The 23,321-nt window shown below is 36.5% G+C and overlaps 1 protein-coding gene across 1 annotated transcript in view; it reads right to left on the bottom strand.

Moving 5' to 3' along the window:
- LOC135729654 (transmembrane protein 132C) overlaps window positions 1–20,591 on the bottom strand; it is a 287,538-nt gene extending 266,947 nt beyond the window's left edge. Inside the window, exon 1 of the mRNA XM_065247459.2 lies at window positions 19,673–20,591. Within this exon, the coding sequence (XP_065103531.1) occupies window positions 19,673–19,748 (76 nt within the window). The 5' untranslated portion in view covers window positions 19,749–20,591. The remainder of the gene's footprint in view (window positions 1–19,672) is intronic.
- Window positions 20,592–23,321: the final 2,730 nt, after the last annotated feature.

Below are 23,321 nucleotides of genomic sequence, written 5' to 3'. Positions count from 1 at the left end.
GAGATATGAAGCATACAATACAACCCTAAAGGTACTCAAGGTTAACATGAGATTGACAGAAACTGTGTATGGTACCTTTAATGATCATTTTTACTGCATGTGTGGGCTTGACTATATAAAAAAAACAGTTTAGAAGGCAAGACTTTGAATAACATTTAATAATAATAAAAATAAACGTATTAATAAGGCAACGATGAATCATGCAGAATAAGACTAAAGATTAAGAAAAATAAAAAGACCAAAACTACACGCTTCAGACTCCAATGAGCTTTTCTCTCTTCATAGTATTTGGTTCTGCGGCAGAAATCTCACAATATTATTCAAAGTCAGTAAATGTGCATCCACCCACAGTTTATTGTAACTGTAGTGATGTGTATTCAGTTTGGGTAACTTGCCAACATTTAAATCCATTTTTCTGACTTTTCTTGAATAAATGCCTGGAAACAAAATCACTTTCCAAAACAAGATGGTTTCATACCCTGTTAAACATGTTTCTGGATTTACCACATTGTGAGATAAATAACTGTGCTTGTGACAACACAAAGCCTGTCAGTGACTGATTCAAATATGCTACATGGCAAAATGTGGATACCCGAAAATTACACCCATGTGTCCTTGTTAAACGATTCATTTCAAAACACAGGCATTAAAAGGCAGTTTGCTATCGCTATACTGTTTTAACAGCTTTTAGTCCTCTGGGAAGGCGTTCAACAAAATGATAGGATTTCCTTGTGCGAATGAGATTTGGTCCCATTTAGACACAAAAGCATCGTGAGGTCATGTGCTGGTGTTAAGTGATAGGGTCTGGCTCACAGTCGCCGTTCAAATTCAATCAGCTGCATTCATATAAGGTTCAGGTCTGGACTTCAGTCATGTCAATTGAGTTATTTCAGTTATTTATATTGAGAAAATGAGGTTTCCACATACGGTTGGTCATGTACTTTGTAAGATTTTATAAAATATGTGAAAATGTGTTAAGCTGTCACTGGGATGGAACCCTTTAAAAAGGTCCTAATTTGTACAATTTAAATACAGATATATACACATTTGATACCAGTACAGTATGTACGTCTAAGATCCTAAAATGCAGTTTTTGGGTACAAATTAATTGGTACCCCCTTGAAAGATCTTGAACAAATTTACCAAAACAGATGCCTTAGTAAAGCAATTTTTTTTCAGAAATCTAGTTTTTTGGTTGTGCATTCCAATTAATATCAATTCAACTGCAGTTGGTTTGTTTTGATTTAAACCTTCATAACTTAAAAAATTATGTAGCACCATAAAACAAAATAATAATATGATAACATAATAATAAACATGTTTTGACAAAAATGTTTAAAACGGAGTTATCTCGTTTTGCAACGAAACTCTTCAATTATTTATCAACTTTGAGAAACTACCTTCAGGGCAAAGATTCAGGATGCCAGCAATTTTTGAAAACAGGGGAAAAACTCCTTCCTGCCTCAGGCAGTTAAACTGTTAAACAAAGGTCATGTTGAAGGCGCCACCTGAGCGGGTCTCAGGGTTGATTGTGTGCATTATTCTTATGTTGTGTTGCCCTTTAAGAAATTTAACTTTTAAATATCTGCTTTATTTTTGTTGATACATATTCTCAGGTAAAATTAGAAGTTCATAATTACTTTTTGGTTTATCTACCTCATTTGTAAAAATTAATATTATTTGTTACATGATGATGTCACTTCCTGTTTGGTCACTTCCTGTCAGTTGTTCCTGGTCCTACTTGTTGAAAACATGAGACAGTCATCGTGTGCTTTCACTTTCAATCCATTGCATCCACTTTAATACTTCATAGAGGCAATGCCGTAAGTTCATCTATGTGACATTAGACATGTTAAGGATTATATATTTGTAAGGATTTTGTTGAAAAGATGATGTTTGTACGGTGGCCCTGAAGTGCAAACCACAACAACAAATTACTAAACAACAAAAACAAATTAAGAAACAACAACAAATTAAAAAAACACTACAACAAATTAAAAAACACCACAACAAATGAAAAAACACTACAGCAAATAAAAAACACTACAACAAATTAAAAAAACACCACAACAAATTAAAAAACACTGCAGCAAATTAAAAACCACTACAGCAAATTTAAAAACACTACAACAAAATAAAAAACAAATAAAAAACACAGCAGCAAGTTAAAAACAACACTACAGCAAATTAAAAAACAGAACTACAAATTAAAAAACACTACAGCAAATTAAAAACACAACTACAAATTAAAAAACACTACAACAAAATAAAAAACCATAACAAAATAAAAAACACAACAGCAAGTTAAAAAAACACTACAACAAAATAAAAAACACTACAACAAAATAAAAAACAACTTCAAAATAAAAAACACTACAAAACATAAAAAACACAACAACAAATTAAAAACACAACTATAAATTAAAAAACAACAACAAATTAAAAACACAACTACATTAACCTACCGGAAGAGGTAGGTACCAGTGGGCAACATGAGACATCGCTGATTGGACGACGCTGCAGTTCGGCTTTTGAACCGGAAGTTATTCTTCCTGTAGCACATTTTTTCAAACATGAATGTTACAGATGACCCAAACGTAGCAGCTGCTATTCAAGAGTATTTTGATTCAGGACATACATACGAGGTGATATTGGATATGCTTAGGACTAATCATGTAATTTCAATGAGTATGTGGACATTGAAGACACATTTAAAAGAAGCTGGACTGTACAGACGACGCAACTACTCTCCACTTCCTAAGGTGAGGCGTGCCATTTTGACCAAACGTAATAAATGTACTACTTTATCATCGTTTCAATAGTGGACTGCTGGGGCCGGCTAAGGGTACGGTCTGGAAACCGCTAACGATATAGTAAGCTAACGTTACATCCACAAGCAACGTAAGCATTACACTATTCTTATTAACTTACTCGAAGTTTGTTGGGTGTCTCTGATGGTAGATATTTCTTTAAGCCTTTTGCCACAGCCGCTGCAAAAGTTCGGGGACGGCTCAACCAGTTCTTTTCCACAGTTTGTGCAAAACATTTTGCTGTCCTTCCTCCTCTCCAAACCACGCGCTACAGGAATAATAACTTCCGGTTCAAAAGCCGAACTGCAGTGTCGTCCAATCAGCGATGTGTCATGTTGCCGACTGGTACCTACCTCTTCCGGTAGGTTAATGTAGTTGTGGTTTTTAATTTGTAGTTGTGTTTTTAATTTTTTGTTGTGTTTTTTTAATTTGTAGTTGTGTTTTTTAATTTGTTGTAGTGTTTTTTATTTTGTAGTTGTTTTTATTTTGTTGTAGTGTTTTTTATTTTGTTATGGTTTTTTATTTTGTTGTAGTGTTTTTTAATTTGTAGTTGTGTTTTTAATTTGTTGTAGTGTTTTTTAATTTGCTGTTGTGTTTTTTATTTTGTTGTAGTGTTTTTTAATTTGCTGTAGTGGTTTTTAATTTGCTGTAGTTTTTTTAATTTGTTGTTGTTTTTTAATTTGTTGCAGTGTTTTTAATTTGTTGTGGTGTTTTTTTATTTGTTGTTGTTGTTTAGTAATTTGTTGTTGTGGTTTGCACTTCAGGGCCACCATATGTTTGGTATGTTATTAAAAACAAGCTAACATTGGTGCTAATAGCCATTATAGCTGCTACTACAGTGAGAACAGCTGTGATTGTGATTGTTCACATTGTTGAGACATTTATAATTGTATCATTGATCAAGACATGTACATTGAATATTGTTGTATTGTTTTATTACAGTTTTCACCGCAACATGTTTATGAAAAGAGAGTGACAGTAAATGATCAACCTTACTACGACTCTGTCTTCATTGGCTGTGGTTTAACTTGGTGTTTAGTCAGAGTTTCAACACACTGCACGAGAACACTATATATGTTTTATTTTATTTTATTCTTTACTATGTTTGTATTATGTGTATTGTCTGTGCTGTCAAGCAACAAAAATTTCCCCAAGCGGATAATAAAGTATAAAGTATAAAGTTGAAATGTTTAGATTTTGAATGATTACCACCCCAGTGACAGATTTGGTACATTTTATTTGAGAGTGTAAAGAGCTGCAGGGATGAAGATGTATTGTAGTAGGCCAAACCCCTGAAACGTTCAGGTTCTCTCGTACCGAAATGAATAGGTCTACAATAGGATTTTGGTTAAATGCTTAAATTATTCTATGACATAAAAAACCCTTAATACTCCCACTTGTGAAATTTTTAAAAGTGATTTTTTTGGTGGCTTAGTTGCTAACAAGTTGCTACGTGGGACTGCAGCCATATTGTTGCTGACTTTAAATGTCACCATGCATGAATATCTTAAAAATAATGCAACCCATAAAAAAATTCCCAAAAAAGATTCATCTAGATGTGTGTAAATTTGTAAAGATTTTTTGCCATTATCCAAAAACCTATAGAAAAAATACCTGACAAAAGTTATCAATTTCCTTGGTGTACATTTTAAGTTAGACACAGGTTTTTATGAAGGGGCAACCTTTCGGTCTCGATCATGAAGCCAACACAGAAGTGACTTAAACTGCACTTCATCAACTGGCCACTACTGGCTCCAAAAAGGAGCCATCTTTCGGAAACTTTTATTGGAAATGTAGGGCTGGACGATATGGCCAAAATTTTTATCCTGATATGATTCTTAATTTCGGTCGATACGGTATAAATCCGATAACGGTATGCATATTTAAAAAGCCTCAGGAAAAACTGCCAAGAATGCCTGCAATGGATGTCTGAACCAAAAACAAACCTCTGAAAAAATTTATTTGCCAATGAAACCATCTCCTATAAAACTATATCATAGTTAAAATAAAAAAGGAATAAATATATTAATGTTCACCTTTAATTCGTGTTTAGCCTATATAAAAAAAGTGATATCACTGCCCAGTAAACTTTCAGGCTCAGCTTAATATTATTTTAAGTACACCCTGAATGTCAGTCAGTGTTAAATGCTGTGATGCAGGGGTCTCAAACTCAAATAGGCTAGGGGGACATTTCTGAGATCGACATCTCATAGAAGGGACGAAGAGCTATTTTAACATTAAAAAGCACAATTATTTATTTTACAATTTTTTAACTAATGCATTTTTTTGCCACTGAGTTGTGTTTCTGTTTTGATATATTATGGATTTCTTCAGTCACAGTATTGACGTTCATAGTTCCATCTGTGTTAGTCAAAATAAATTTGCTATTATAGTAATATGTGGGGAAAATATTAATAAGTCAATGTGACCCTAAAACTTTTCAATGGTAGTATTTAATGTAACATACTGTACGAAAAATAAAAATTACTGATCTACTTGTAATTGCTTAGCAAGCTATTTAGTGATATATTTTAACTAGACATTTAATTATATTATACAAATTACTCATAACCAGGTGACACAGCAGCATACATACTTATCTTTTCTCCTCATCTTTATCCTTTTCTAACCATGGCACTTTATGGCTTAAGCCTATTTTTTCTCACCAGTAATGCAGTTTGTGTGCATTACATCTCCTGTTCTCCATCCCTATATGGTGTCGTCATTGTAAGCTGTGACTTGACGCGAACTAAACCCGCACCAGCTCTTCTCTGAGCAAACACTCCAAAGTCCTGAACAGTGTTGGGAACGTTACTTAAAAAAGTAATTAGTTATAGTTACTCACTACTTGTTCCAAAAAGTAACTGAGTTAGTAACTAAATTATTCTACAGTATAATAAAAGTAACTCGTTACCAGGGAAAGTAACTATTTGCGTTACGGTTAAAAAAAAGTTGCTATATGTCAAAGAATTTGTATTTTTTTTAGCAGTTTTCACATGTCAGTTGAAATGAGTAGAACAGACAGGTGTTCATACATACCTTTCCATATTTATTGCACGTCAACAGACAGCAAGAGTTTTATCCTACACTTCAAGTATTATCTTTGTAAGAAAAGTAAACAAGTTACACCATATAAAGTGCATTTAACTTCAGCAAACTAAATTAAATCAAACTCTCTCAACCTGAGACAACTGGTCAAGTAAACAACCTGTACTTCCAAGTGTTTTGTTCACAAAAAGTTAACTTTTAAACAACAAAAAGTGTGTTTGCTCTGTAGTCGTATTCTTAATTAAATAAATCAAACTCCCAATGTCAGACAACTGGTCTGGTAGACATTCTGTACTTCAGGTATTTTCTTCAAAAGTAAACAGTTAAATAATATACAGTAAAGTGTGTTTGCAATAACTGTAGCAAATTAAATAAATCAAACTAACAACCTGAAATAAATAGTCTGGAAGACATAGGCTGCTGTATTTCATTTTCTTCATTAAAAAAGTAAACAGTTTAACAATATGATTCATTAAATTAGAGTTGCTTACAACGGATGTCGACAAAGTCTTCGCTCCCGGACATAATGTACACATTACATGCACATTTATGCCAACTTTTCATCGCATTGCTCCTCCTGACTCGCCATATCTCTTCTGCTACCACGAATCTCTGTTTAGCTGTTGCGTGTGTGTGGGTAAATTCCAAATGCCGTTTGTGCGCCCTTGAAGGGCACTTCGCGAAGGGGATGTAAAATCCAAATAAACAGAAAGAGACGCTGTATTTTATCACCAAGTGTATTTTAATTTGCCACACTATGAGACAACATTGCGCAACTTTCTCTAGAGTTTATACATCAAGAGATTTGATCTTCGAAGGGAATAGGGCATAGTGATCATCACTTTCGGTTGGAATTCGCCCTGTGTGTGTGTGTGTGTGTGTCGCCGCAGGCGCGTGTGCTGGCATATGTATAACAACACTGGCTCTGATTGGCTACCATGAAACACATTACTCTGCCTTAGCCAATCATAATCGCTTATCTCGTTATTAACATACCTCCTCACTAGCTTTGTGAGCCAGGGAGGGTTGCGTTTGCATCACACAGTTTATCAAGTCAGTGCATAGTAACGCACCGCATTTAACGTCCGTTAACGTTAACGGCGTTGTAACGGCGGGAAAAGTAATTAATTAGATTAGCCCGTTACTGAAAAATGAACGTCGTTACGTAACGCCGTTATTTTAAACGGCGTTATTCCAAACACTGGTCCTGAATAGATTAATTGATCGCATGGTGACAATGATATGATTTGATTCGAGGTACAGATGAGCGATTTAAATCCGCATTCCATTTGCTCGTCGTCCCAGTGATTGCGGCTCATGGTTGCTTAACTACAAAAGACGCCACGCATTTTATAGGGAAGTAGCGCCTTGACCCGCGTTTAACATGTGTTTTTACACGTGACGTGAACGGCCACGGGACGCCGTAATGTATACCGAAATATCGGAAATGCATTTAGAACCCATATCACAGTTATCGGAAAATATTACATCGCGAGATATATTGATATTGAATTATTGTACAGCCCTATGAAAGTGTAAATAATTTTTTTATTTAGAGCAGAGTCCCATACGTTTGAATGGAGAGGGCGGGGTTTATGACTTGTACTGAAGCCAGCCACCAGGGGGCAATCAAAGAGCCATCAGCTTCACTTTTCAAGAATTAAGCCCAATTTAAAGTCGTGCGTAAGCCTATCCATAGCCTGTGCATAGTTCTGCGTAGCCTGACGTGCACCTCGCAAATTTTTTTACAGCGCGATAGGTATTTACGTTTGCGACGGTGAAAACAAAGAATGGCCAAGTTGAGGAGTGATTTTACTCAAACTGCAACAAAAGTCGTTGTTTATTTATTTCCATCATTGCTGGTCTTCTCAAATTATACACAACAAGTTGCTGTTTCTTCTTCGTTTGTGGGTTAACTTGCCAAACGTCTTTTTTTTACACGCGTGGATACTGCCTACCAGCGGTCTGCGCGCTTGTTTGCATATTGCTAAGCAACCACCAAGTCAGCTGTCTTGTCAATCATTATTGAAGCATGAGCGCTCTTTTGCTGTTAACTGTCATATTAGCAGAAACTTTAAAAAGAGGGTGCTTGCTCTGACCTTGTTTGAAGATGAAAGGTGTACAAACAGCAGGAGAGAGTGAGCGAGTGGAGTCCGGTTCTTCAAAGCAACTGTAAACTCCCCTAACCACAACGTAAGGCTCATTCGATTGGACAATGAAAAGACGCGAATGACGTCGGGCGCTTCTCCGCTCTAAGCGCTCCTTCAAAAGCGCGTGCTGCGGCTGGCAGCAAAAAACGCTGTTGTAAAAGTATCATGCATAGAGGACATTTTTTGATTTTAAACCTGATGCTATATAGACAATGTCACCTTTAAGAAATTCTGTGTGCTACATTTCTATCCAGCATAGACTGCAACTGTGGAAGTTCAAGCATCTAGGAGCAGCTCAGCGTGCCTCAGTGTGTAAACATCATCTATTCTTGATTTCAACACTCACCACTGACTTCCACTGAGTGCTTCTGGAAACCAATATCAGCACGAGAGCTGTTCGGTCACAGGCATCATTACACTGGTTTCCATGGTGTACAACAGCACATACCAGTAAAAACAAGTTCTCTGGTGTTATTATGATTCACAGTAGTCTGACAGTAGTTATCTAAATGCATATGCCACTCTATATTGTTTAATTGGAAGATGAATCTACACCACGCAAATTATACTGGAGATATGGCTATGTGCTTTCCCTTTTGGCATTACAGGTACAGTTATACTGTAAGATCTCCCTTATTAGGAGGAAACATTAGGAGGAAATAAAGCAGACAGAATCAGCAGAAAAGTTTATAACCGTATCGCTCTTCCTCTCCCACTATAACTCATTATAAAAACACATTAGCTAGTGTATTGACAGTGGCGAGAAAACACAGCAAAGCAAATGAGGACAGGCAAAAAAGAGAATCTCTTTCTTTTCATTTTAAGTTTCATTTACAAAATAAATATAGTGAAACACAATAATAAGTAAACTCGAGTAAACACGAGATAATATCTAGTCATTAATAAAACAAAATGTCATCACGTTATGTCTTTTTTATTGTAACATTACATATTTTAGCCAGAAAAAGTGTTTTCATTTGGAAACAATGCAATTTGTGCCTGTTCTGTTTCTGTTACTTTTCTTGAAAAGTACTTTTTTGTTTTCTGATCAACTATAGACAGTAGAAAACCATTACAGATACAGTAGATGCATCCCATTTAATATTCAGATTGAGGCTATCAATTATGTTTTTTTATAGGCGGACAGAATCTCTCGTAAAGTTCATGCTTTATCTCTAGATTAAAGTCAAAATTGAGTTCGGGAAAGTTGTTTTTAAGAAGTTTTCAGCAATAGGTCATGAAAACAAAAACTATTTTATTGCTTTATGTAGCCTAATGTTATAAAAGTACATGAATGTTGCAGAATATACATAGCGTGACCCCATTACCTTAATAATGCGTGTTGCCATTGTTTTTGTGACGAGAAACATGTCATATGTAAATAATAGGTGAATATAAGATGTGAACTTGAGCACAAATGTTCTGCGCATGTGCACAATGCATTTTTGCAACCGATTGAGAAAATACTATGATTCAAGCGTTTACATGCATACTTTTCTCTTTATGATCGGATCACAGATCAGACTACACCACCTCTTTCAATACGACTGAAATTAGCATCCGATCGACCTCAATCGTTTTGATTAAGGTGTTTACATGAAGGCTTTATAGTACAATTGAGCCATCAATACGATTACAAACGTATTATGTGGTTGCATGTAAATGGGTGGTTTCCCGGACAGGGATTACCTTAAGCCAGGACTAGACCTTAGTTTAATTAGGAAATATAACTAGTTTTAACAAACATGCCTTACTAAAAACATCACGCATTTTGAGACAAAACATTATTATGTCAGTCCAAATGATTTTCAATTTGGACAGCTCTCACATTTATTTAAGTCTAGGACTAGTCTACTCCCTGTCCTGGAAACCACCCCATAGTGTCAAGAAGTTAATGGATAACAGATTGCTGTGTGACATGACATTACCAGCAAATACGTGATAAATGTTTATACTCTATATAAATGTTTATTGATAAAGAAATACGTACTTTGCTTGTAAACAAATGGCATTAAACTAAAAGGAAACAATGAAACTAAGTAGCCAATTAAATTATATAGCTGACAAGAGGTCTTTTCCGTTGCTAGGCAATCGGATAAAAATAAATGCAAGGATAATCTACGTTCTTATCTTTTTAGTCCTGCAGAAAGTTGAATGTATCATTATTATTTTCAATCAGCCATCATTTACAGCACTTAAGAATAAATGATTTAAAATGATACAAAGATTCATCACAGTGCTAATTCTTTAGTGATGCGTACATTTTAGAAATGATGAATACATAAATGAACGATTGGAGCAGTATGCAAATAAAATGTTGATGAAATACTGTAAACATGTAAAACGTGTTTGTCTGATATTATCTAAATTTACTGTTTTTCTGCAGCATGTAGAAAAAAAAAGTTAAATTGGGTTACATGAATCAAAAGTAAAAGTACAGTGCCATACATTGTCACAAAGACAAATGTCCCCCAAGAAATAATCCATTAAAAACTTAACAGTCCATATACGTTCATCTATTTATATGGCAACAATGCTTGCTTTCAAACAGATTGTCTGAAAACTCCTGATTTTCTGACTGTCTTAAATCATATCCATTGCAGATACCGTTGCTTTGCTGGACTAGAACAAACATAAAAAAACTGGGTTGTTTTTGACCCATGGCTGAGTTAACATTGGACAGAACACAGCCATGGTTGGGTAATAAAACTCAGCATTGGGTCAGTTTTAACCCAGTGGTGTGTTCTGTCCAATTTAACCAGCCATTGGTGAATACATTAATGTTTTTGATGATGTCAAAAAGTATTTCATGACATCAAGCAACAAATGAATTATAACATTCTCTGAACATTAAGCTTGAAGAATAGAAGAAAGCATTTAACATCAACAAAATGACACACTTGAGTTTAAACTTGTAGCGTTTTATCAGAAGTGATCTTTGGCTAGGTAAAGGCTCTTTCATTGATTATACTAATTGACTATAATTATCTATAAATGCCTCCCTGAGCAGTTATCAGGGAAAGATTTGAATCCACTAGAATCAGCAAATTCTGCTGCACAGGTGATTAAATATCAATTCCCACAGTAAGGCCACATTATTTCCTCCCTGAACTGTTTTTCAGCCATTAATTCTAACAGGAACAGGTTTAAACTCAAAGGTAGCCATTTCCATTACACTGCATCCGAGACATAAATGTTTACAGTCCAAATCCTTCCTTGACCGTAAACACACCCCATAACTCAGAAACTGTGAGACAAAAGTGATCGTGCAACAAACTCCTATAGTGTCATTATTTAACATCTTTCATTCTGAGTGCTTTTACTTCATTTTTCATGTTTAACCATAATTCCTCTTGAAATGTCACACAATGGCAGGAAGAAAAAAGGTTTTTTTAAAAATCAAAACAGGGACGGCAAAACATCAATGGAAAATCAATTCTCATGGAATACACAAAGAATGAATTGCACATGCTGATAGCTCATTTGTTTGCATGCAGTGTCTGTGTCTATGTTGATTTACTAAAGGAATCATGCAATTAAAATAATGCAAATGCACCCAAAATGTCTGTGCTAAATTAAATTTATACATTTTTTACATAATTGATGTCCTCCTAACATGGCCAGAAATATTTCTTACTGATCATGAAGAATGGTATTTGTATTATATTATACATTACTATATGTTATATTATCTTCAACCATCGTTGGGTAAAAAGGGATGCAAAAAGGGATGCAACATCCCTTTTTGGGTCAAATTTGCATGGCTCAAATACACTCACCTAAAGGATTATTAGGAACACCTGTTCAATTTCTCATTAAGGCAAATATCTAATCAACCAATCACATGGCAATTGCTTAAGTGCATTTAGGGGTGTGGTCCTGGTCAAGACAATCTCCTGAACTCCAAACTGAATGTCAAAATGGGAAAGAAAGGTGATTTAAGCAATTTTGAGCGTGGCATGGTTGTTGGTGCCAGACGGGCCGGTCTGAGATCTGCTCAGTTACTGGGATTTTCACACACAACCATTTCTAGGGTTTACAAAGAATGGTGTGAAAAGTGAAAAACATCCAGTATGCGGCAGTCCTGTGGACGAAAATATCTTGTTGATGCTAGAGGTCTGAGGAGATTGGGCCGACTGATTCAAGCTGATAGAAGAGCAACTTTGACTAAAATAGCAACTTGTTACAACCGAGGTATGCAGCAAAGCATTTGTGAAGCCACAACACCCAAAACCTTGAGGGGGATGGGTTACAACAGCAGAAGACCCCACCGGGTACCACTCATCTCCACTACAAATAGAAAAAAAGGCTACAATTTGCACAACCTGACCAAAATTGGACAGTTGAAGACTGAAAAAATGTTGCCTGGTCTGATGAGTCTCGATTTCTGTTGAGATATTCAGATGGTAGAGTCAGAATTTGGTTTAAACAAAATGAGAACATGGATCCATCATGCCTTGTTACCACTGTGCAGGCTGGTGGTGTAATGGTGTGGGGGATGTTTTCTTGGCACACTTTAGGCCCCTTAGTGCCAATTGGGCATCGTTTAAATGCCACGGCCTACCTGAGCATTGTTTCTGACCATGTCCATCCCTTTATGACCACCATGTACCCATCCTCTGATGGCTACTTCCAGCAAGATAATGCACCTTATTACACGGCTCTCTGGAATGCTTGATTCTGATTGGTCAGTTGAGACATTTGCAGGTTCGTTCTTTTCGAATAATAACCGCACCAAAATAATAACGCATAGCCGGTACTACTTTTACGAGTAAGATCGCTCCGCGCCAATAAAGATCAATAAAGATTACTGTTTGTTTGGCGCCATCTTGTGACAAACACTGGACAACCACGACAAGACACAGAGAGCTTACTGAGACTGAACTTGACAAAATAGAGCATGACAGCTACGAAGCCAACACACAAAAAAATACAGAATGGGCATTAAAACTTCTCAAAGACTGGCTAAAAGAGAAAAAAATGGAGACAGACAAGTATGAAGCAGAGGATCTTAATAAGGTATTACGATCATTTTATGCATCTGTGCAAAGTTTCGCGGAAGGATAAAAATGTTAATTTAAAACAAATATGCCAATAAAATGTTTCTAATTCATATTCATGTCCAGTTTTTTTTTCTTATGTGACAAGTAGCCGTGTAATAAGCGGGATAATGTAGAGTCAGCCGGTAGTTATCGGGAAATAAGCCCCTTCAGTGTGATACAAGACCCTCCGCTTCGCGTCGGGTCCTGATCACACTGTCGGGGCTTATTTCCCGATAACTACCGGCTGCCTCTACATTATCCCTTACATGTCACAAAGCTTGAATCATTTCAAATTGGTTTCTTGAGCATGACAATGAGTTCACTGTACTAAAATGGCCCCCACAGTCACCAGATCTCAACCCAATAGCATCTTTGGGATGTGGTGGAACGGGAGCTTCATGCCCTGGATGTGCATCCCACAAATCTCCATCAAATGCAAGATGCTATCCTATCAATAAGGGCCAACATTTCTAAAGAATGATTTCAGCACCTTGTTGAATCAATGCCACGTAATATTAAGGCAGTTCTGAAGGCAAAAGGGGGTCAAACACAGTATTAGTATGGTGTTCCTAATACTCCTTTAGATGAATGTATAAACATATTGGGTTAATGTAACCCAACGGCTGGGATTGTCCCTTTTTGACACTGGTTTAAAATAACAGCATTTTTTAGGGTGTATATGACAATATTTTAGTTTTGCATAATAGTGTCACTGTGTCACTCGCAGCATACATGATGTGTCAGTCACTGTCTCTGGAAAACATGGAGTCACACTGTGATTTTTTTTTCTTATATTCTAGATTTGGTCAATTAACACAAGTAATATTTGCATGTGTTACCACATAGAGTTTGGAAAACATATTCAGACATCCCAAGTCTCCCGGAAGTTCCGGGAGTCTCCCGCATTTTGATAGCGGCTCCCTGATGCCCGCAAATTAGTTAAAATCTCCCGGAATCTAGAGCGAGCAAGAAAGAGTAGCACGCGCACGGCAGAGAGGGAGGGGGAGACCTTGCGTGTGTGTGCTAGTGTGCCTCATTAAGCGCATGTAAGACAGAGAGCATCCTGATTGGCCTGCTCCGGTAAATCAACCAATCAATTGTCAGTGTGGGCGGGCTTTTATCTCTTCTCCCGAACTGACATTGAGGTGATTTCAACAAGTTTAATATCATATGCATATTTTTCAGGCTGGCTACTAGTTGCCAAGGCTACATGAAAACAACAAACTCCTTAGACCTGTTTAAAGTTGCAATATAATATAAATAAAACAGTTTATATAAATATTGTAAGCAGCTTATATACATAGTAAAAGTAATCTACATATTGTAAAATAATTAACAAATAATTGGGTAACACTTTAAAATAAGGTTCATTAGCTAACATTAGTTTACTACATTGGTTAACATATAATAATGAACTGCATTTATAAAGCATTTTTTATCTTTGTTAATGTTAATTTAAACATTTACTAATACATTATTCAAATCTTGTTAACATTAGTTAATGCACTGTGAACTAACACGAACAAACCATGAACCGCTGTATGTTACTAATGTTAACAAAGATTAGCAAATACAGTAACAAATGTACTGCTCATGGTTTGTTCATGTTAGTTAATACATTAACTAATGTTAACAAATGAGACCTATTAAAGTGTTACCAATAATTGCATAGGCCTCTAGAAATTAATATTATGCTTTTATATCTTGAAATGTCATATCCTTGTCCTCTTATTTTATTTATTTTTTAGGGGGGGGGGGGCTTCGGGATACCTCCCTGAAATGACTTTTTGCAGGTTGGGATGTCTGCATATTGACTGGTGTCCTGTTCGATAACATACTGGGCTGGGAGCCATGCTCAACCAAATCAAGTTCCTGGGATGAAATCACAGAAAAACTGCATTCTTTGGTGCTGCAATTGCCATTTATAAATAATTTCACGTTCAAGTTTGATAGTCAAGCATGTTTTTTGTTGTTAGCTGGTATTCATATGGTGCATTTTGGTGTTGAATAGTCTCCCTGCAGTCCAGTAATCTCAGTAGGCACCAGAGCAGCTCTAGAGTAATGATGCAACACATGCAAGACGGCTGCTTTTAGTCCCAGGTGAGACAAACAATTAACCACCGAACATGGTTTTCAGTGTAGAAAACTACAGCTTACGTGCTCCGGTACTTTCTTACCACAATAGAAAACTGCTCTCTGAGGACCCCGAGCATTGTGGGTAAACATGATATTATCTTAATAAACAGGTTATGCATTCATATGCTACGGCTGTTTTCCTGTGATTAATGCACACACGTTTACTCAACAGAGCTGTTTACATATTATCACCTCTTTTGTTTAAGCTCCTGACATTTGTTTAGATAAATAAAAATGTGTTCATTTATAAATCAATTAGTGCATGTTAATATATAATATAAAATATTACGTTTAAAGGTTTATGTGCTAAACATCAGTGTCTGTGACTCTTGCTATTTTTCTAGTTTAGAAAATACACATTCTGGAGTTCATACATACAGTAATGCATCAGTTAGAGGTAGTTTGATGGAAATTGAGTTTTGGTTAGTGAAATTTGTTTTTAAATGGCGAAACATTATTTACAAAACTATTGTCACTTTTAATGTTCTTTAATACATCAAGTATTGCTTCCATGCAGTCTCTGAATCTCTGAATAAACCTCTCAATAGGGTTTAGATCATACTTTTGGGGATATAATCGGGTAACAGACAATCACCAGGTAACTAAAAATGATTCTCTATCAGCAAGAAATATAAGAAATCCTAACTGTCCAAATATCTCTAAGCAAGGTAACCTCAGTCAACACATGTGTCCTACACTTAGGGGATATTATTCACACTATGCATACCGTACTGTACCCGTTTGACATCCAAAGTCTGGTTTGTTTGACAAGCGTGATCACTTTGCTCCGTATCAGAGTGCGGTGTGTTTAATCGTACCCTTGTATGTTTGAAGAGGTGGTCTCTGGTGCGGTTCAGTTTGGTTTGTGGGCAGGACACACATCGTGCCGGAGCTCGAATCTGAAGCTTGGATTTTTACAGACACATATGTGATAATAATGAAAAGCTTATACATAAAGCAAAGTGTATTTTTTAAATGTTACAAAGTTAGTTCAGGAGATGCCTGATCATTCTGCTTTATTAGTCATGATGGGGTCAGGGAGGTTCACATAAAATCTCAGGATCAAGTCTTTACATCAAAGAGAAACAAGCCAAACTGCCATTATCCTCCATTTGGCAGGATAGCTTGTGAAACATATCACTCCCTTCATATTTTCTCCATTTTATCAGTACACAGCTTCAATTTCGGACCATTTTTTGGTCATGTCAGTATCTGTATGGTTATAAAGTACCTGTTTTGACAGCTGCTGTTTCCTGCTGTCAGTCTGAAGTCTCACTCTTTTATTTGAAACACTAATAAGAGAACCCAGCAGCATGGACAACTTTAGGCCCCTACAGCACCTTTTTGGCTTATCCTTGGTTATTGTTTTTTCCCCGCAAACAAATTCATGCAAAAACACCATATTTATATGCAAATACAGCCATGAATATTCACCAAATGTGCTTATGAACACATTTATGTTATGCTGGGTGCCAAAAGCTTGTGAATGCATAATCTTTTGCAAATGAAGAGTTATAAAGTCTACCGTGTCATTTTTTTAAATCTAATTTTTACACGCATGCTGATTCTGCTGTTTTTGCACATGCAGGTATTTAAACTGTGCAAGTTTTATAACTCTATATATCATACGAAATGGCCAAAGCTTTCTCTTTCAGTGGCTGACAAACAACATTACCATAAGAAGTTTTCTTCATTACGGAAAAAATTGCATTACAGAGAGCCATTCCATAGTGAAAACTGCCGGCAATATCCGTTTAGATCAAGAATACACTTGAATGCTTGCCTTTTAACGTCAACACTAAAGGGGAACAAAGTACCAGGTGGCATAATAATACGTTTTGATGTATTGCTGTAAGTCAAACCGTTACTTAGGAAACAGGTCCATCATACCTCAATAAAATGCACTCCATTAAAGTTCTCGAGAGGGCTGAGATCAAGACAAGTGGTGCTTTATACTGGACAATTCATGCTCAGGATCACTGTAATTCGCATGCTTTACAGACCGATTCTATACTGTATGTGACAGTATAGACATTAATACATCTTTTTTTAATGCATGCACTTAATCTTTGTACAGCTTGTCGTGAATGTGTTAGCATTTAGCCTAGCCCCATTCATTCCTTAGGATCCAAACAGGGATGCATTTAGAAGCACCAAACACTGGGGCGCAGTAATATAGACAGAAGTTTGAGCGAGAGGGGAGTAGTCAGGAGCGATGTTACCGAGGTCAAAGTGCTGCAAACTAAGTGCTTTTCCGTCATACAATATAGTTCTAATTTTTCTTCCAGTGATTAAAAAATCACCATGTTTTATTTTGTGCCACCATACTTACTTGTGTAATTACTCATGTAACAGTCTTTAAAAAGGGAAAACATGGAAGTGATTGGTGGCTTCTAATGCATTCCTGTTTGGATCCTAAGGAATGAATAGGGCTAGGCTAAACGCTAACACATTCACAAAGCGCTGAACAAAGATTAAGTGCATAAATTGAAAAAGATAGGTATGTATTAGTTTGTCTAAGTTGAGGTAAGAACATAGTACAATATTGAAAAACGGTGGTGTTTTCCTTTAAGGCAAAGTCTTATGTCATTACTGTTCTTAATCTCCTTTATAAAATTGAGTCATGTCACGTTAAAACCTTGACATGCTCTTATTTAAACACTGAACTCAATTTCTAAGCTGTCTGTAATTACTCTGATGTGATGTAACATATAAAAGCAATAACATAAAATCATCCTACATAATGTAAAGAACAGTATGAAAAACATCTTTAATATTGACTAAGATCTTGTCAAAGATTGAAAACAATGTGAAATCACTGACTGAAATCAAACTTTAATGCTTCTAATCTCATCATTTGATTATAAAAAGTTAGCATGGGTTTCCGGAGGGTGTCATTAATGTATGTGCATTTATTAGTTATGTATAAGCCTACTGTCTTTCAAAGTGTACGTATGCAAACATTTGGAAACAAAGTTTTAAAGTTGGAACTGTAGCAAAGACCTTAAGTTGTGAAAGTGCAGATATTTTAGATATTTTTTCTTTTTTTAAAAACACATTATTTATTATTTAGTGAGTGACGGTGTACTGCTGAGGAATTCTTGTATAAAGTTATGCAACCTAATAGTAAAGCCATCAAATTCTGTTCATTACAGATCCTAACAGCATGAGTAATGTGTGGGCTTGCTTAACATTAAGCTCAAAGACATGGATAATTTCAAGGGCATCTCAGCACGAACTACTGCATGTTCTCTCACAAGAAAAGATCACTGTGGTGCAGAAAGAGGCAGGGAGGGTAGAGTTAAAGAACAAGTATAAATGGATTGTGTGGAAGAAAAGAGATTTTTTTGTTAATTTAGGAGCCTTGTTTTATGAATGAATGTAACCTGTTTCTTGTGCAACCTTAATGAACAGAAAAAAAGGTGCCCAACTGTCCAAAAAAGCACCTAAAGAGTTCATATTACCTCAGAGGTAAATGTATACATATATATACCTTAATGGGACCATTTGACCATTTTTATGACAGTGTCTGCAGAGCAGAATTCAGGGCTATTGCCAAAATTCACAGAGTCTGAGTCCAAAGAGTTGGCCAGAACAGCAGTGTTTTTCAACTAGGGGGCCGGGGCCCCACTAAGATAACTTAAAACTACTTAAAATGGGACAAAACAAACATTAAAATAAACTAAAACAGCTCAGATTATGCTTGAAAATCATAGAATCTGAAAAATTATTATTGGTTGAATATTTTTATAAAAAACATAGATATAAAGTTCTCGTTCTAGTTATATAAAACTATGAATGTTATGTTGTGTGTGTGGAGGGGGGCTTCAAAAACTTGTGTGATCAAAGGGAGGCGCCTTGAAGTCAAAAGCTTGAGCCACAGAGGTGGCTTTAGTGGCTTAAGCTAATAACAATATTACTCCCTAATGGTGTACAGTTTATGTGTCCTATCTATAAGGCCAACAGATTTTAGGGTTGGGTTTAGGGATAGGGTGTAACAATTATTATTAGGCTATTTTACAGTAGTATGAAACTCATTGCATTAAAAAATGCTTTACAAACGATAGCTTAAGAGATAACAAAATGATATGTATTTGTGTGTAGGGGGTAAAGATGCAAAGGGCAGATATGATGCTGTATAAATCCCCCATATTTAACATAAATGATCATCTAAATACAATACCACATGTTGAGCTTATATTATAAATTAAAAAATTTTAGAGTAACATATAATAATCTGTCACAATGGAAAAAAAGATATTTAAGATTTGAAAATAGGAAATTGATTTCTAACTTAGCATTCAAAAGTGAAATCTTAAAATCTCTACAGTAAAAGAATATTTTCTGTTCGTCAAAAAATATTACTGTATTAATCATAAATCCACAAAGTGAAATTCCTAGTTTCAGATATGGGGAATCCCACGCTGTGCCATAAATCATTAACACGCAATTGCATGTGACAACAACATCCCATAGTTTAACTTACCTTTGAGCAGCATTATAAGGAAATGTAGAGTGTGGAGACGCAACATGTTTGTTTTGGCGCTGTGATAAACTTCCATCTTGGCACAAAGGCGCAGTTAAAGCGCAAAGGGCCACGGCTGAACTTTGCGCGCTATCCAAAGACGATCACAAAACTTCCAGTGTCTCACGTGGTAGGTATCCAACCGTGTTCGTCATGTTATTCATCATTTCACATCAGGGTACATTTCCTTAAAGTGAAGAAACTAAAAGTCCACACATCGCAAAATGTTTGGTGTAATGTATGTGCTCCGGTCGGATCCTCAAAAATCCAGTAAGATGTCTCTTTGTTGCGCGAAGGATGCTTGACAAATATTGTGCTTTTCCAACATCCGAAGTATTTTCGTTTTTCGTATTTCCCAAGTAAGTCGTTGTATCTCATTTAACATCGCGTAACTCACTTCGCGTTACGGTGATTGTTAGGAACTACTGAGTAAAATTTGATCTAGTAAGTAAAATCTCCGTACCGCGGACACTTTCTAGTAAAGTCTGGTTGGTTTGTAGGCGTTTCTGTGGGATTTTCACCCTGATGTGTGATGCGTAACGCGGGATCCCTGTTTCCTCCGCATCCGTGCTCGCATCCTCTAATGCGGATTTACCCTGCGCATCCCAAAAGTTGCTCGAGCGCAGGACCGCGCGATTCGCGCTTCCCGTGTGTTTCTTCTCGGTTTGAGTAACATCCAAAAATGTAAAATATGACTTGGCTGGTTGCCTCCACAGAAGATGTTACTAGTGTCAGAAAAAAGCTAAATTGCCAACTCCCAACCGACTGAAATAACACGAGTTTGTATTAGAAGAAAAAAAAGAAATGGCATCAACTGATGTGTGCTTTAAAGAAAATAAGTGCATTTGGGTTTAAAAAGGTTGCTGCGCCAACCTCTCCTCTCCACTCCTGCGCAGACACTGACGAGTCCAAACTGAGGTACAGGGTTAAATCATCACCTGAAGCACCACAACCACCATCCCCATAGAGTTCTGTACAAATAGGTACAGCTGTAGAGGATCAGCATTGTATCATAGCGCATTTCAAACATATCCAAAGGCGCAAGTTATGATCGTGAAGAATTTTGGGTTTTACTTTAAGCCATAAAGTTGGATACGTAAAGACACTGAGCTTGTTTTTATTTCTAGGTCTTGTTTTTTCCCCAAAATATGTAATTATGCATACATTTTGTATATTAAATACACATTCAAGCTTTAAAATAATCATTAGTGGGTGGCAATAATTATTATCATTGATAATCAAATTGTATTCCATGCAAAACAACAGCGACCCCTTGTGGGTATCACATACCCATGCGTCAGTGTGTGCGCGCGCGCGTGTCTGTGGAGAATCAGAGGAGGGCAATTGGTGCAATTGTGTGTAATTGTAAACAGATAACCAAAAAATTAATGTTTCTGAATTATGATTTGATATGAAACACTGCATATTTGTAATCCGTATACTGTGTTTAGCTCGTGTGTTCTCATTTTGGCAGGCACTGCTTGTGTGGTGTTGTCGTGCCAGCAGGGATTTATTAGCATATTGATCACTTTCAGACATAATGCATATAAGGTTTAGGTTCAGAAGGCCACTGCAGAATGGTTTTGTACTTAGTTTGCATTTCATTAAAGGATCTATCAGATTAATTTGCCTGATTATATAAAGCATTCATCAGAGCTGTCAAAACTGACTTTATGTTCAAGCATCAATCAATCATCACAGTTAAACTTCTAGTCTCTCTACCCAAGTCTTTAAATCACATAGTGAAAACGTAATCAGGCGTGATACAGGTTTTATAGCAGTGTGGTCAACGGATAGGTAACACACATCTAAAATAGAAACAATCAGGAGTTGATTGCCTCTTTAGGGAAAGCAACAACTGCTTTCTCAACAAGCTACTCAAAAGGTTCATGTGCTTTAGTTCCAACAAGAAAGCACAAGCCACAAAAATAAGATACATGTCTATTGATCCATCTGGCAAATGCTTCCAAAATGACTTATAGTGCATACAAAGCATAATTTTTTTCAAAATGCGTTCCCTGGGATTAAACTCTCAACCTTTGCTGCTACTGCAACGCTCTACCAATTCATCTACAGGAACACGTTCCTGTGTCATCGATACCCCATCACACAGTCATCACATCCTCCGAGAACCCTTGAACAGAGGCTAAGCGTGGCCTCACACACATTGAGATCAGATCGCATCTATGCACGCGTCTATCTTATGCTTAATTAAGTTAGCGAGCATGGTGCTTGAATCCTAATGAGAACGCTCTCCCACGTTACCCGATGACAGAAGAGAAAGCTGGCTGTTGGCCCGATTAGAAAAAGGAGAAAAAAAAAACGATTGAATACAAAATGCAATTATAATCAGCTGCTTCATCTACAATCAAGCTTTCATGTAAGTCTTTTTCGCCTCCATTTGTTGATGGGCCTTTGATGTCTCGCGACTCGGCACGCAACAGATGAGAGGCGGGAAAGTGGGATTGCGGATCAACAAGGTGGGTTAAATGAACGGCATTGTTGAATAAATAGCGTGCTGCGGGAACGGTGAGAATAGCTGTTTAAACGTAAAGTTACCTTGACTTCATTAGTGCAGAAAATGAATGTGCTATGATGTGTAAGTGAGATAATGTAGCTGTGTGGTATAATAAGAGCTGGAAAACACCTCTTGTGTTTTATACTGGGTTATTTTCGACCCACCATTGGGTTAAAAGGGGGCAAACCCAGCCGTTGGGATATATTAACCTAGAAAATTTGGTTTGAAACAACCCAATTTGGGTTAAATGAAAACCATAACTGGTTGGGTTCATCCCTATTTTTTATAGTAAATTATATAGAGTGTATTATACAGGACCTTAGTGGTCCCACCTTCTCATCAAAGGGCCTATGACAACCTTGACAGTTTAATTGTGCTTCAGAGCTAATGCATATTATCTGTATGAAAATGAGTCTCAGATTAGTTTGTCTATACACTTTTAATGTTTAACAATCTGCAGCCTGCAGAGAATTTCTCGAATTGCAATTTAAAGTCAACAACGTGCGCTTCAAACTATTTCAAAACCCTTTAGATAGAATAAGAGGAAAAAAAACAAATAAATATGCATTCGCTTGAACGGTAATAGGATTTAAAATGGATTTTGCAGAGAACAAACACAGGATATGGATTAAATTTGGCCTGTTTTACATTGTGCTATTATTTCATTTTGCGAAAGGCAAATATACAAAAGCCTGTGCACACAGGGGGCCAAGCCATAGCAAAGCTTTACCACTGTAACGCACGTTTGCACAAACACAGGGACACAAACAGTACAGTATATCCTGCTGAGAATGCTGCAAGTCAAAGATTAAGTTCTCCTCAGATCTGACATCTTTTCTTCATCCTCCAATCAAATTTCCAAACTGTCTGAAGACAATTATAAATCTGTAATTCCCTATTGAGCTCATTCGATTTCTCCCAGAGCCCCCTGACTGATATTCAATCACCTGGTATCCTCTACTCCAGATTGTTTTTACAAGTTCACTTGGTCCACCTAATATGCAATTCTGTCTTCATATGTGAGCTATTACGTATGAACTCACAGGTCAAAGTGCATGCGTTTGTGGTTTCGGATCGGCTGGTAAACTCATC

The sequence above is a fragment of the Paramisgurnus dabryanus genome, chromosome 11, assembly GCF_030506205.2.
Source record: "Paramisgurnus dabryanus chromosome 11, PD_genome_1.1, whole genome shotgun sequence".
Lineage (NCBI taxonomy): Eukaryota > Metazoa > Chordata > Actinopteri > Cypriniformes > Cobitidae > Paramisgurnus > Paramisgurnus dabryanus.
Note: the sequence above shows the minus strand (reverse complement) of the source record. Positions and strands in the feature narration are given on the sequence as shown.